The sequence below is a fragment of the Terrapene carolina genome, unplaced genomic scaffold, assembly GCF_002925995.2.
Source record: "Terrapene carolina triunguis isolate 2854851 unplaced genomic scaffold, T_m_triunguis-2.0 Scaffold193, whole genome shotgun sequence".
Taxonomy (NCBI): Eukaryota; Metazoa; Chordata; order Testudines; family Emydidae; genus Terrapene; species Terrapene triunguis.
In genome coordinates this window covers 1,282,963-1,297,735 of record NW_020664544.1, presented here as the reverse complement: position 1 = coordinate 1,297,735, position 14,773 = coordinate 1,282,963, and the positions used below count along the sequence as shown (strand labels likewise).

Below are 14,773 nucleotides of genomic sequence, written 5' to 3'. Positions count from 1 at the left end.
CGGACCCGACCCGCCGGCACAGCGGCCGCAGGACCAGAGCGGACCCGCCAGCCGCGGCTGGGGCTGCGCGTTATTGGCGGAAGGGATCCCTCGCCCCGCTGCTGCGGACGGTTGCTAGGCGCGGTGCCAGGGGGCCTGAGGATGATCTGAAGCGACTAGGAGAGGAACTTTCTCCAGGGACTGATTTGCCCCTGGGCGTTGGCCGAGACAGATCCATTGACCACAGGACGGTTCTTCCTGCGAGTTGTCACCATGCAGTCAATGCCGCGGCCGGGAGGGAAGGAGGGAGCTGTGGTCCAGCCCCCACGTGCATCCTCAGAATGGGCTGCCAATCTGGTACACGGGGCCACGCCGCCAGGGCTAACGGGCCGGCTCGTGTGTCCTGGAGGGCCTGACATCGGCTGCAGAGCTTCCCAGCGCTCAGTCCAGAAAGGACCAGCCGAGCCCCCGGGCTGACCGGCACCGCACAGGCCAGAGATCCCACCCGGCTCCAGCATCCAGCCCACAGCGTGGAGCGGGGCTAGGGCACGTTTCAGGGAGAGACCCCAGTCCTGGTTCAAAGCCTGCACAGGGGCCCTGGCTGAGCTGTTCCCAGGGCCAATGCCCCCCGCCCCCCCAGTAAAGCGTGCACCCCCCATTTCTAATCTGCATCAGCTCCTGAAACAAAGTTCAGTAACTGCCAAGGGCCCCAGCATGGCTCAGAGCCCAGGGGAGCTCGCAAGGGCTGGCGTTAGGGAAAACGTCCCAGGCTTTGGGAGTCATGGACCCCCACCCCCACCCCCACCCCCCACAGCCACCTTACAGCTCCTGTCTCAGCCCCTCCGTCCCCAGGGCCCAGGCCCCCCCCAGCTGCAGGGTCCCAGCGCTTGTGGCCACGGCTCACCCTTCGTTCCACAGCGCCAGGATGTATTTCTTCACCAGGTCGATGATGTTGTCCAGCCAGACCCAGAAGGAAAACCCTTTGCTGGCCATGTTTTCCTGCGGAGGAGAGAGAGGCCAGGTCAGCGCAGGCCGGGGAGGGGCACGTGGGGTGGGGCGTGGGGCAGTTCTCACCTTGCAGAACTTGGCCCACGTGATCTGGCAGCCGGAGTAGTTGACGCCTGGCCCTAGGGTGGGGGCAGAGCAGGTCGTTAGCACTGGAGAGATTTCCTTAACGAACAGGTTTTCCACCGGTCCCTGAACCGAGCCCGACCACAGAGCCCCACACGCCACACTGCTGCCGCCGCGCTCCCGGCTAGCGAGTCAGGCCGGGAACAAACTCCGCCTCTGCCTTCGGCCTGCATCACTTGGCAGGGACCCTGCCATGTCTCGAGAGCCGCCCGGGCAGGGCGGGCCAGGCTCACCGGGGCCTGGGCCTCCTGCTGAGTTTCACCCCCCCACACCAACACCCAGCTCTCCCCGGCTGGAAGGACGCCAGCCACAAGCCCCTCTCTCTCGCACTCGCTGCCTGGGTCGCGAAGCATTGGTACAGCATCCCCCTGGTCCAGGGACAGAGCCCACACCCCTCCTGAGAACCTGCCTGCCTAAGGGGTTTAGAATCCACGGGCAGGGCAGGTTACCTAGGAGTTTCTCGGCCAGCGTGGTCAGCTGTTCGATGCTGAGCCCCCGCTTGGTGGTGGAGGAGAACTGCCAGCTCAGAACCTCGGCCACCTGGTCCCACGTGCCGATCGGGGGCTTGGTGAAGAAGTTCACGTTCTGTGGGAGGAAACGAAACCTCCCTGTGGGCGACGCCGACAGAGGCCGGGAAACACACCAGCTTGCAGCGGTCAGCCCACAGGGGGACGCTGCCCAGCCCGACCCCCAGCCTCCTTTGACAGGGTGCCGTCCTGTGGGCAGCGCTTCTACCACCTACGCGTGAGACCTCGGGCCAGCAACTGCCTCTTGCCTTGACTCAGTTTCCCCTCTTCTCCTCTCTGCCTCGTCTGGGTGGCTGGGAAGCTCTGAGGCAGGGACTGTCTCACTGTCTACGTGCAGCACCAGGGCCCCCGATCTCAGCTGGGCCCTCTAGATCCTAGCCCAGTCCCCATTACAGGGGGTTCCTGCGGCTCCAGCCCCAGGCTGCGGCCACCGACCACGCGACAGACCAGCGCAGACTCAGCCCTCGCACAAGTGACCGGGCTCAGGCAGGCCAGCCATGCACCCCCCCGGGCCCGGCACGCCCACTCAAAGCGCTGCTGCCATGCGGCGCACAGACTCGGGTTCGGAGGCTGTTTCACACGAGTCTGACCTGGAGCGGTCAGGCAGCTGAGCTGGGCAGACAGACGCTCTCGGGGGAGCCCCTCAGGGGCCACGCGGCGGGCAGGGCACCGCTGGGCAGGCCGCACACGTACCTTGGGGTTGTTTGTCAGCATGTTGTACCACAGGATGGACGCCCAGGCGTTGGGCATCTGGCAGATGTTGGAGATGACCACGACGGGCAGCGAGTGGGTCTAGAGAGACGAGACACGGTTGTTTCCTTAGGCCCCTGCGGACACCCCCCCACCCCCCGCCTGCCCCGGCCCCATCTCCCGGCCCAGGCCCTGCAGCGTTCTGCAAGCCGAGCTGTCTGGCTGCGCCCTGCCATGGGTCCCCAATGCGAGCGCAGCCTCGTCTCTAGCGCGCTCTCCCTGCTCAAGCTGGCCGTCCCCCTGCCATGAGCGGCTTCACCCAGTGCTAAGGCCACCGCAGCGTCCTGGCTCCCTTCGCCCATCTCCTCCTGGGAGCCTCGCGAAGGCAGCGATCGAGGAGAGAGACGGCGCTCTGCCTAATGCTCTGCGTTCCCACAGGAGGGGCCTTTGCTCCCACAGGCCTGGACAAGCTATCGGAGAAGCGGGCCCTTTATCTGAGGGGGAAGCCGGCAGCACCTTCCCAGCTGGGCTGGGCGACCCCCTACTGCTCCCGCCGGGGGCAGCGGGGCGGGAAGCTCCGCCCGGCAGCGATTCCCACAGGACTCACCTCCAGGTCGATTTTCAGGCCCTGGTGATAGACCTCGGTCTCGAAGGTGATGAGGTGCAGCTCCTCCGTGACGATCAGGGAGGCCTGGGAGTGTGACAGGATGTTCAGAGGACACCGGCTTCCCCCGCACCCCTGTGGGCCTGGCGGCCGACAGACCAGGCGCTGCTCTGGGTCACAGAGCCGCATGGGCGCCAGTGGGCCAGCACCCGGGCACAGCGAGGCCAGCAGCGGTCCGTGCACCCCAGACGCCCTGCGGGTACTCAGGCTTGACTCCTTTTGCAGGGGCCCACTGGGGTGCGGCTTTGCCTTCTGTGATGAACTGGGACTGTTCTTAATGTGGTCTTTGAATGCTGAGTGGGGAGTGTTGGCTGGGAAGGCAGGGGAGGTTGGCTAGGACGGTCTGCACTGGGGGATGGGAGACTGGCCTTGAGGGAAAATACCTGAGCATGTAATGTGAGAACCCAGGAAGGGGTTAGAGGCCAGGTGACACCTTTGCCAGGAAACTGAACAAAGGCTGTGGGAGGGGTCGCTGGGGGGAGAGTTTCAGGGGCTGGCTGGTGGAATGGCTGGGAGGCAGACAGGGCTCTGACCTCCCAAGGGGGCTGTGGGGCCCTGGGACCCCAAGATGGACCTAACTGGGAGGGATCCTGTTGTCTGTGCCTGCAAGACCTGTCTTGGACTGTGTTCCTGTCGTCTAAATAAACCTTCTGCTTTACTGGCTGGCTGAGAGTCATGGTGAATCGCAGGAAGCCGGGGGTGCAGGGCCTTGTGTCCCCCCACACTCCATGACACCTTCCCTACAGACAGTCTGGAGAAGAGAACTCCACAGTGAGCTCTGGAACAGCCGCCCGGGGGAAGGACTGGTGGGAGCTCTCCCAGCCCAGAGGGAGGGGACCAGAGGGGTCTCCTTCAGGGCCCCCCAGGCCGCATCTCCGGCCACGCGCGCAGGCTCGGACACTCACGTCGCAGTTGGCTCTGCCCCCGTTGCCGCACCTCTGCTCCCGCAGTGTCTGCAAAGAGAAGGGACAAGCTAAAGTCCAGGCCAGCTATGGGGCCGGGCCCCAGGCCAGCTACGGGGCCGGGCCCCAGGCCAGCTACCCACCAGGTGCTTGAACTCCGCCGACAGGCTGCCGTTGTTCGACTCCTCCATGTTCATGACCTTGGTGTTCGTTCCCAGGATGTTAAACTTCCGGGACCTGGAGGGGGGAGAAGGACGGTTAGGACTCCCCAGAGCCCAGCAACAGCGCAGGGGGTAGGACGACGCGCGCATCGGGGGACGGAGAAAAACGAGACGCGTTGGCTCCACTTACCCCCGGAGCGCGGCAACCTCACCAGAGTCCCTGCAGAGGAGAGAGAAGCGCAGTGTTGGTTCGCTCCGGAGTGGAGGGCGCGTCCCATTAACATCCCCCCACCCAGGTGGGCACTGCAGCTCCCAAGGGGCCCTGGCTTGGTGCGGACGGCTCATGTGCACTCTGACCCCAGCACCCAAAGGGCACCCGAACGAGGGCCACGTCCAGTGGGCGTGAAAGCCTCCCCCGTGCCCACGGAGCCCTCGCTCGTGCTGGGTCTCAGCACAGGAGTGGATTCCCCCAGGAGAGGCTGGTGCCTGGGCAGAGCCCATGGCCTCGGCTTGCCCCTTTGTTCAGCGACTCCACCCCAGCCCAGAGCGCAATACTCACTTGTCAATGCAAACTTTAATCTTCAGTTGGTAGTTCAGCTCAGGGAACTTGACGAGTAACCTGTCGGAAGGTAGCAGGTGTTTCAGCACGAGCCACTTGGATGGCAGAGCAGCTTTTGCTGGTGGCAACGAGCCGAGCATCCCGGGAGAATCGCAGGAGGTTTAAGCACCACTTAAACCAGCAGAGCCGTGCGCACTTCCCTGGCCACACCGCTGCGCACAACGCGCAGTGTGGTGCCGTGCCCACCAAGGATCCCCGGCAAAGGCCCAGGGATGTCTCCGCTTCCGGGAGACCAGAACCCCATTCCCAGAGCACCAGCCCTCGCAGCCGCTGTCGAGTGTGCTGGGAGCTGCGGGTGCTCCGAGGATCCGGCTGTTAGCACCCAGCTCCCCCATGCACTCAGGGGACAGCTCCCAGCTGGGGATCTGACCAGGGAAGGGACTGGTCCCAGGCCACGCGGCGGGCCCCCGGCGGAACTGGGATCAGTACTCGGGAGCCCCCGGCTCTCGATCTCACACCCGTCCCTCCCCACTCTACGCGCTCCTACGCCAGCTGCTGGATGACACACCGCACCGGGGCCTTTGCCTCCGAACCCAGGGGCTGGGGTCATGCTGCTCAGCGTTCCAACGTGACGGAGCAGAAAGGTGCCGTGCGGGAGAGGCTGGGGCAGGGGAATACAGCGACAGGAGCCAGGCACATCGGCCGGCAGAGGCACCGCTTCCCAAGAGATCAGTCGAGGCAGAACCGCGACCAGCAGGGGATGCAGGAGCGCTCGCCACGTCCTCCCACCAGCCCTGGCTGCAGGGCAGAGGAACAAGAACCCGCAGGGTCTCCGGGAACAGAGCAGCTGGTGCTGCGCCAGCAACTGGTCTGTGCCTGCAGCACCGCCACCCAGGGCCGGGCATTCGGGCCCGATTCCCCACCCTGACAGCACGGACGTTCTCCAACCAAACTAAGGAGCGAAAGGACCCTCTGGATGCACACTAACAGTGGCCGCGCGTTTGGCCTCCCCACCTCGACAGCGCCCCTTGAGCTCCCCCAGCACAAACCAAGCCTCACCTGACTTTGGTGGTGAACTGCACGCCGGTTTTGATGACCAGGGGGCGATCCGGGTGCATGGGCATGCAGGGCTGCCTCTCCACCACGAAGGCGCTGCGGGACGAGAGCACATGGAGCGTCATGCTCAGACACGCCCACACCGCCAGCCTCATCCCGGCGCTAGCTGCTCCCGGACACGCCCAGGGTCAGCGGGAGCAGCGCTTTGTCCTCGTGACCCGGGAAGCGCCCACGGTACCTTTTCATTAGATTCCTGAACAGCTCCACGATCCTCTCCTCCAACATGGGCCGGTGCTGGACGATCGGGTCGCCCTTGTAGGAGACTTTCTGCTGCAGCTCCTCTAGCTTCTTGATCTGCTGCCGTGTCTGAAGCTGGGACTCCGCGAGGGACGTGATCCTAGAGGAGGGGGAAGCCGAGTTAGCCAGCTGAGAGCACCTCTCACTAGCTCAGCCTACTCCTGTCCTGAGCACCGGCAATCTGCCGCCAGCAGAGGGGCGACTCCTGGCTCCCTGCTCGGTATCTGTCCCCTCAGACTGCAGGGGAACGAAGGAGAACTCTGTACATTGCTCAGGAGTGGCCAGTGCAGGGCCTGGAGTCTTCACAGCCACCTTGCAAGATCACACCGGCCGGCCGGGGCAAAGGATTGTATTTGACAGGCGAATCAAACCCCATGAATTCTTCCGGCAGCCAGGCGGGCTGGTACAGGGCACCTTTGGGCTGGGGAAACGCTGGGGACTATTCGGCCAGGCGGGGCAGAGAGCTGTTCCTGGTGCATTGAAGTAAAGCCCTGCTTGGGATCCGAGCAGCACCCAGCCAGCTCTCGGTGGGGAGCACTAATGGGAACAGGCCGTAGGGGGGGCTCACAGGTTCTCACCAGTTTTCCAGGCGATCCAGGCAGATGTTGGGAGGGCCCCCGATACAGGCGATTTGCTGCCTTCTCTTCCAGTCAGCCAGTTCCTCGTCTGCCAGTGTCTTCTGCACGTACTCCATGGCCGACAGCAGCCCGGCCAGTTCGCTCACAATCCCCTAATCGAGGGAACAAGACGGTCAGGTGTCGCCAGATTCCTCCGGTCCCTGCAAGATCTAGATCCCTTAGACGGGAGGGGCCCCTGCAAGGCACCTGCAGCTCTGCCGGCACCAGTGGCTTCTCCAGCGGCTCTGTGCACGTTTTCTGTTCTAGCCAGTCCTTCTATCAAGCCCCTCACCGTGGTATCGGAGCACCCCGACACTGAATTTAGGGACAGATGTTCAAGTGCTCAGTGCCCAGAGGTGGGGCCAGATTTCCCAGCTCAGCTCCCAACCTGCCAAGCTCCGTTCTGGCCACGTCATGGTGCCTACATGGGAGCAGAGCCCTTTGGGGGGTCTGGCCCCGGGCTGCTCTCTGCACACGGGGTGCACCACGAACACACAGCAGCTGGGAAGGGGATTTAGTTCAGCCACTGCACACCCTTGGGTGGGGGCTTTTTGCTTTCAAACAGAATCAGCAGAAGTCGGGGTGGGTAGGTCTGAAAGCACCGGCACTGGGTTAGCGAGATCACGTGTGCGCACGGACAGGACGGGAGCGTCCTGCTACACAGCTCAGCTGCTCTTCGGCACGAGACCACTCGCTGGCAGAGGCAGGAGCTCCCTCCGGTCTTTTCTACCCGGGCCTAAGACGAGACACAGCCGGTTTGGCGCCCGAGAGGGACCCGCCCGGGCGCTTTGGCAAGCGGGGGCATGCGGGGGGAGGGGAGGCTGAGCCGAGGGCAGACGGAAGCCAGGGGAGGGGAGCACTGTACTCTGCGCATTTGGTCCAGCGCGGTCAGCATCTGTTCCAGCTGCTGCATCTTTTGCCGCGTCACAGACTGATTGTTTCCGTTCAGATCCTGCATATCTGGGTGGGGAGAAGAGCGAGTTACTCACCACACGCACCCACCCCAACGTCCTCCCAGCTCCCTGCTCAAACGGTCCCCTGCCCAGCAGAAGGTGCTGGGCTTTTGGTTTTAACTCTCCCTCTCTCCAGCCCCAGAGGGGCTGGAACTCTGGGTACTGGCTGCCGCACCCCCGGCTTGAGGAGGTTTCCATCATGTGCAGCGTTTACAGTTTGGTTCAATAGCTCTTAGCACCCCCTCAATTTGTTCCCGCACCCCCGTCCGGCCCCCCAACACGGGAGTAGCAGACCACCCCCAACCTCTCACGCATTTATCCTCACACCCCCGGTCAGCACCGGGATCCCCACTGCCTGGGGGGCTGAAGCCCAGACAGCGACCGTCACGCCGGGCCAGGACCCCCGCCACATGCTGAGGCCCAGAGCGCGACCATCATGCCGGGCTGGGCCAGGCCGAGGCGCAGAGCACGATCCCCCCCCACACACACACGGCCCGGCCGAGGCGCACGGACTGAGCGACTGCCCCAAGTCACAGGGGGTCTGTGGCGGAGCCGGGAATAGAACTGGGGTCTCCCGAGTTGCAGGCCGGTGCCCTGTCCTTGCCCTCGCTGGGAGGAATGCCAGGCTGGCCCCCGCCAGGTCACACCTCCCAGCACGTTCCCCTCCAGACAGGCGCTTCCCCCTTTACCTCCTTGGCTTTTCAGCGTCTTGTAGTTGAAGTCGAAGTCGTCCTGGAGATTCTCCACCACCTTCATCTTTTGCTCCAGATCCTGCAAGGCCAGGAGTCGGGGGTCACTTCAGGGACAGAGGTTCAAACGCACTCAGCAGGGGAGGGGTGGGGATCCCCAGGGCCAGTCCTGGGGCAGCTGGGCTGACCTACCTGAACTCGCTTCCTCACGTCCTGTAGATGCTGCTCCAGCATCTGCTGCTTCTCCGTCACCACGGCGGCCGTGGGGTGGGACGCCTGCCCGCCTTGCTGCAAGGGGGAAACAAGATGGGCGTTTGGGAGACCCTGCAGAAATACCGTCTGCCCGCGGGGGAGCCGCTTGCGCTGCTAGGGAGCTCGGGCACTCTGGCCTCTTGGCTCAGGGCTTCAAGCAGATTTGCCTCCCCCCCACGAATCAAACCAGCAGCGTGGAGTCCTGGGATTGTGGCTCGGGGGCCCTGGAGCTTAGCAGATGTACCCACCCCCGCCCCAGCCTGCCGCTCTCTCTGCCACCCAGCGTGACAAGCTGAACACAGACGAGGGAAGAAGACAGGTGGATGCACAGACCGGGAGGGAAGTGACACAGGGCCCTACCTAGCACACAAGCGACAGCAGCCAAAGGACATTCGTTGGCGTCCTGCACTGCTGGAAACTCGCCGCTTTCCACGCACACTGCGCTAACACGGCCCCCGTCCTGACGGATCCTGCAAATGGCCCCTCAAATCCCACAAGGCCTTTGGTACCACCGACACCCCACTTCCGCCCAAAGGGCGCGTAGGCCTGTTCTACATCACGGCCGGGGGGAGCGTCTGGCAGGGAACTGCCTCAGTGAAGAGCTGGAGCCCTCCCGCCCCTTGCTCTCACCTGGGCCGCGGTTGCAGCTGTCTGGAGCAAGCGAGTTTCTTCCCAGAGACACCGAGCCACAATCCGGGCGATTTCCATTGGCTTTTCCAGGTACCTGCTCTATATGCGTTTTCGGAGAGGGGGACAGGAGAAAAACAAAACATCCAACCAACATTGAGCAGGTGACGACAGCGACAGATTGGCAAGCCTAGGGCAAAGGCCGAGCGTTTCAGAGCCGTTCGGGGAACGGCTGAGGGGTTTAACAGGAACTGGGAATCACGGCCTGCTAGGCTGAGGTTTTCTCCCTCAAAAACACCTGCCTAAAATATCGAGTGGATTCGTCTCAGTTTTGCAGAGTCCAGCATGAGCTGCCGGTGCCTCCCTGGACACAGACGATCCACAAGTGCATTTTACAAGCAGTTAGTAGAACCTGCCAAGCCCCCCACCCCGTGCCTCAGTTTCCCCGGGAAGTGACCTGGTCACAGAGGGAATCATTGTCAGAGTTGGGACTAGAACCCAGGAGTCCTGACCGCCAGTCTCAGTAAGGCCTGGGGCCTGCTCAAACAGCAGCCCTGGCCCCATTCTCACAGCAGCACGGAGGGGCCCGACTACGTCGGACCAGCAGAGCCATGTCACCGGGAGGCAGGAGGGTGACCAGCATAGTTACACTGGTGCAAACCCTCCTGTGGGCAGTTCTACTGCGATACAGGGGCCACGACGGGGCGTCTGAACCCTGCAACAGCCAGGAGAGGGTTAACGAGCTGCTGGGGGCTCTGTCAGTCCTACCCGGACACAGCGGCAATAGGCTTGGAGGGGGGCGTAAAGGGGGAGGCTGGGGGCTGGCTGGGAGGGGATGCCGAGCTCCGACTCGGAGACAGGCCTGGCTGGGGTCAGGCGCTGACCCGAGACGGCTGCTGCCAGAGCCCCGAGGGAAGGCGATGCTGAGGTGGGGCTGCTGCTTCGGCGTTGCTACCGAGCGAGACGCCGGCCGGGGACGCCCTACCTGAAGGGGCGACAGCCCCGTGCAAAGGGCCCAGCAGTGGTTTGTTGCGTGGCTACATGGTGCAGCTAGACAGGGCCTAAGGGAGAGTCCAGCCTGTAAGTTTCATGGGTCCCGAGGTCAGGGAAGCAATCGGAGCGTCCTTCACCAGCCAGCCGGGCCGAGAACCCCGCCGCATCTGAGCGCGAGAGACGCCACCACGTAGGAGAGCGGTGCTAGGTTAGGAGGCCGAGCCTCTCCCCCATGCGCCCCACCCTGCCACCCGTGCTACTGACTCCAGAGGCTCTTTGTGGGACCCCCAGAGCTGTAGCTCCCCCCCCGCCTCCCGGCTGCACGGCACCCACCTGCAGGAACTGTTTGATCCTGCGCAGGTTGTGCTGGTAGAGGACGTTGGATTCCTGCAGGAAGCGGCTGTACTGCTGATCTATCTCTCCCAGCAGGTTGTGGAACACCAGCGTGGCGTGGGACTCCTTGCTGGCAGCGTACGCCCTGCGGGGAGGGACGGCAGAGAGGCGGGATTGAAATAAACTCGTAGCCCAGATGCAAGGAGGGGGGTAGGAACAGTCCGTGCACCAGCACCGGCCCCACTCTGCTCACCCCAGCCTTAGCCCAGGACGACTCCCATGGGCACAGCGAGGGCAGGACCAGGCTCCCTGCTGGGACATGACCCCTGGGCACCTAGTTGCCCGGCGAGGGCCCCCTAAGAAAGCCCCGATGAGAGCAAGCGGCGCCGTCTGCACACTTGAGTCGAGTGCTGCAGAAACCTGCTCATCCGGGCGTGCAGGCCCGGCTCACTCATGCAGCAGCCGTGCGTGCAAATTCTACGGGGCCGTTTTTAGGCTGCCACTGACAGCTTGGCCCGAGCCAGTCTTTGCGAGCTCAGTAGGCGCTCTGCATCGGTACCCTCCACCTCCCGCCGCGGGGAGAGTCTTCAAGAGCCAGCGCCCAATCCTGGACCCGCTTGCAATGTGTAATGTCAAATCCACCATTAAAAGTGCTCCCGTCTGTCTCCAGCGCCATGCACCGGGGCTGCCCTACCTGCCTGCAGGTGTGACGCACACCAACGTTCACCGCCTTGGCAGCATCAGGTCAGCCAGTGACGCAGGCGAGAAAGGGGAGGGGAAGTGCTAGTGTTTGCAAATCCCTCCCCCAGCTCCGGTTCTAGGAGAGACGCTCAGCAAGGGCCAGATTCACGCCCTGCAAAGGGCTAAGCGCCAGGGCCAGGCGGCCTGAAACCCACCGGGCGCGACTTCAATGGCACCTAGTATCGGCCCCGGTTAGAGCGTCAGCCAGACAGCCACAGCAGGCCAAAGCGCAGACGCTCCATTTGGCAACAGCAGCCGAAGTGCAGGAGGTTTGGAACAGAGGAATTGCCAGCCGGGCTTTGGCGCGGAGCCCGGAGCTGGAGCCCGGAGCAGCTCTGGAGCAGTGGAGCTGCAGGTTTTTGCCTGGAGCTGGAGCGGAGCCGGAGCACAGCTCCAAAGCCCTGATTGCCAGGCCAGGTGCCCACCTAGTGCAGTCTCCCGCCCCCAGCTGCTGCTGTTACGGGATAGCCGTCCCCAGGTAAGTCCCTGCCTGACCCCCATGCGCTGGAGGCTGGCTCATGCCCTGGAGCAGGCAGACTGACACCGGCACTGCACGAGGACTTACCAGTCCTGGCTTTCGATCCAGGGGGCCAGGAACTGCCTGAGCTCCATGGGGAAGCTGTCGCTATAGAGCTGATGCAGCTGCTCCAGGTACCGCGTGTCCAGCTGCTGCAGCTGATTCCATTGCGCCATCTCGGCTGACTCGGGGAACCTGGCAACACACAGAGAACAGCGTCAGAGCCGCAGGGACACGGAGCTGCGGGGGCCGCCTGCGGGCTGCAGGGGCACGTCTTAGTTCACCGGGGAACGACTCCTGCGGGGCGTCTGCCACACGCTCGGACCCGCACGGTGGAGGATGCTCCGCTGGAGCGACTAGTGATTGTCATCACAGGCCTGTGGGGAGGGTCCCAGTCAGATTTTCACACACACCCACCCACCCACACATACACACACCCCGTTTTGCCAGGCTCCTCGCCCATTGGGTGGGCCGCCTGGAAGGGTGGCATCTCCCATGCTTGATCCGAGCCCAAAGCTCAGTCTTCTTTAAGGCTGATGGAAATCCCCTCGGCCATTTCTGAATTCAGCAGAAAGAGAATGGACCCGGTCTTCCCCATTTTCAGAGACGTTCCTGTCTTTGTTATCGCCCCTCCCCCCACAGGAGACAAAAAATAACTCCCCCCACACGCCGCAGAGCGGCCTGCGCTAAGTGCCTCCCCCAGGCACGGGCCATGAAGTGGGAATTGCCAGAAGTGTTTCTATGAATCCTGTGCATGCCTCAGTTTCCCCACTTTGCATTGTCGTTGGGGGGTGGGGGGAAGGAGGATGTTTGCTCTCAGGGCAGACTAACAGACTTTGCTGTCTGCCCAGAATGAGTTATTTTAAAACGGGCAGAAACTGACCCAGCTCAACCGAGGGCCCAGAGAAACAAGGACTCCCAGCTCCCACTTAGCAGGGAAGCGGAGCAGAGACCCTGGGTGGAGAACACAGGACGGAGAGGGGTGAGGAGACGCCTGGCTCTGGCAGCTGACAGGGAGCCTGAAGATGCCTCCCGACAGCTTGGCTGGTGAATTGCTCTGGGCGGAGCAGAACGGACTCTGCTTTACCCTTCATTTCTCTGAGCCGACCGGACCGCAGCACTGCAAGTCCCCAGATAGCATTCGCAAGCCAGGATTCCTGAGGTGTCAATACCTGCCGAGGCACCTGCGGGGCGGGCGTGTCCGTCCCAGGAGTCTGCCTCCGGGGGCTTGGTGAGCGGAGCTCACAGGGCGAAGCAGGGGGGCTGCAGCCCAGCGTGGCCTGTCCTGAAGGTAGAGGGGCCCCATGGGGGTCTGGCACACTGAGGGGATTCTCCACGAACCTGATCAAAAGCTGGGGTGTAGCGCCGATCCTGAGGATCTGGAGCACCAGGGCTAGCCGCTATGGGCCGGATAACAACAGGCTAGCGGGAACAGCCTGCTGGATGCTCACAGAAAGGCGCTGTGCCACACTCAGCAGGGGACGCTGAAGGAATGAAAGCTGCCCAGGACACACTGAACAGAGGTAGGACCAAGTGCTCGGACTAGGGGATTTAGAGATGCCTCAGGAATAACAGACAAACCCGATGACCGATCTTCTGATCCATCTGCCCTAGGTGACATCTGCAACTGGAAAGAAACTTGGTCTCGAATGAGCTGCCAGAGTGAACAGCACACTAGGGCAGCTAGACTTTGAAGGTTAAAATTCACCCTGGTGCAGAGTCAGCCCACGCTCCCCTCTCACCCCTTCCTGCATAGCCCATGCCGGCCCCCTGTGCAGGAGTGAAATTCACCCTGCAACACGGGGGCCTCGCACGTGCTGGTTTTCGGGAGCTCGATGCCCCGGCACAAGCCCGGCTTCGCTCTCCGGTCCCTGGTGGCAGACACCCCCCCGACTAGCGTTCTCTCACCGAGAGCCTGGCTCTGGTCAGTGCTGAGGTTAGAAGGTTAACGAGGGCAAAGTGATGAGAAAAATCAAACAAGAGGTTAGAGCATCCTGTTAGGGCACGTCTGCTGCCCCCCTCCTTTCTGCTGCCAGGACACAACTGCCCCTGTTTGTCCACCCGCCCACCAGCAGCAGGGAAGTGCATGGAGAGAGGCGGCTCCCAGGCCTTTGCTCAGGGTTAGTTTGATCCCACTGAGTACAAGACCCCAGGACATTGATTTTCCAGTGAGGTCCCTAAGACCCACTACACATCTCATCCACAGGGGTCTTCAGGGCTCCGTTCGAGAGCCCCTGGCCTTTCGCTCTGCCCACCTGTCCCTTTTGCCTGTCTTCTCGTTCAAACAACAGCTGTTTCTCTGGGCAGCTGGAGCGTTTTCACCCGAGTACGCTAGGCTGGCCAGAGATCGACACCATTTCAGTTCATCAACACAGAAAGCAAAAGTACAAGTCTCCCTGGTGAGCCATTTCCTACACGCAATAAAACTGTTCTGCCTTGGGCCAGAGCCAAGCACCTTTTGAGAAATAGCTGGTTTCAGTAACAAAAATCATGGAGTTGTATCCCCAGCCACTGACACGGCTCAGGATCCTGAAGACAAGCCCCTTCCATGCAGCTTACGCTCGCCCTTAGAATTGGAAAGGTCACCGACTATTTCATGTCTTCTCCTTACCTGGGGGTGGGGTGGAAGGAAGATCTCTTCTTTGGCGAGTGGCTAGGCACGGCCGTGGTCGATGTCTGTTTATTAAAGCATGAACAAGCCACAGGAAGCAGCATAACCGCGACTACCGCTGCTGAACGGCAGCCAGTTATCAGTGCTGATAACAGAACAGAAGAGCCTGCCTGCTCCCTTCGGAACAGCGTCTCCCGTACAGCGAAGGGCCCCAGCGGGGAACGGCACGGCCCGGCTGCCACCAGACCCCAACCCTGGCACAATGGGACTCTAGGGAACAGAGTCGAACGTGTTCCTCGGGGAGAGGACCAGGAGGCTGCAGGCAGACACGGGAGTTCACGTTTCCAGGGCGTGGAACAGAACAGCCGCAGCTTTCAGTTAGGAGCCTAGATAAGTAGTGGATGCCTGACTGACTTCCATGGGCATGCAACGCTTCTGGGGAAAACCATCCACGTGTTAGGTGCCTCACTTTCA

The 14,773-nt window shown here is 62.5% G+C and overlaps 1 protein-coding gene across 1 annotated transcript in view; it reads right to left on the bottom strand.

The window, feature by feature from the left end:
- STAT3 (signal transducer and activator of transcription 3) overlaps positions 1–14,773 on the bottom strand; it is a 35,024-nt gene that overhangs the window by 4,943 nt on the left and 15,308 nt on the right. The window contains exons 2-19 of the mRNA XM_026654878.1: positions 11,737–11,883; positions 10,431–10,575; positions 9,108–9,206; positions 8,418–8,513; positions 8,226–8,307; positions 7,449–7,543; positions 6,545–6,696; positions 5,908–6,066; positions 5,673–5,765; positions 4,614–4,673; positions 4,245–4,274; positions 4,037–4,130; positions 3,897–3,944; positions 2,935–3,018; positions 2,331–2,429; positions 1,560–1,695; positions 1,054–1,106; positions 884–978 (exon numbers count right to left, since the gene is read on the bottom strand). Coding sequence (XP_026510663.1) covers positions 884–978; positions 1,054–1,106; positions 1,560–1,695; positions 2,331–2,429; positions 2,935–3,018; positions 3,897–3,944; positions 4,037–4,130; positions 4,245–4,274; positions 4,614–4,673; positions 5,673–5,765; positions 5,908–6,066; positions 6,545–6,696; positions 7,449–7,543; positions 8,226–8,307; positions 8,418–8,513; positions 9,108–9,206; positions 10,431–10,575; positions 11,737–11,864 — 1,748 coding nt within the window. The 5' untranslated portion in view covers positions 11,865–11,883. The remainder of the gene's footprint in view (positions 1–883; positions 979–1,053; positions 1,107–1,559; positions 1,696–2,330; positions 2,430–2,934; positions 3,019–3,896; positions 3,945–4,036; positions 4,131–4,244; positions 4,275–4,613; positions 4,674–5,672; positions 5,766–5,907; positions 6,067–6,544; positions 6,697–7,448; positions 7,544–8,225; positions 8,308–8,417; positions 8,514–9,107; positions 9,207–10,430; positions 10,576–11,736; positions 11,884–14,773) is intronic.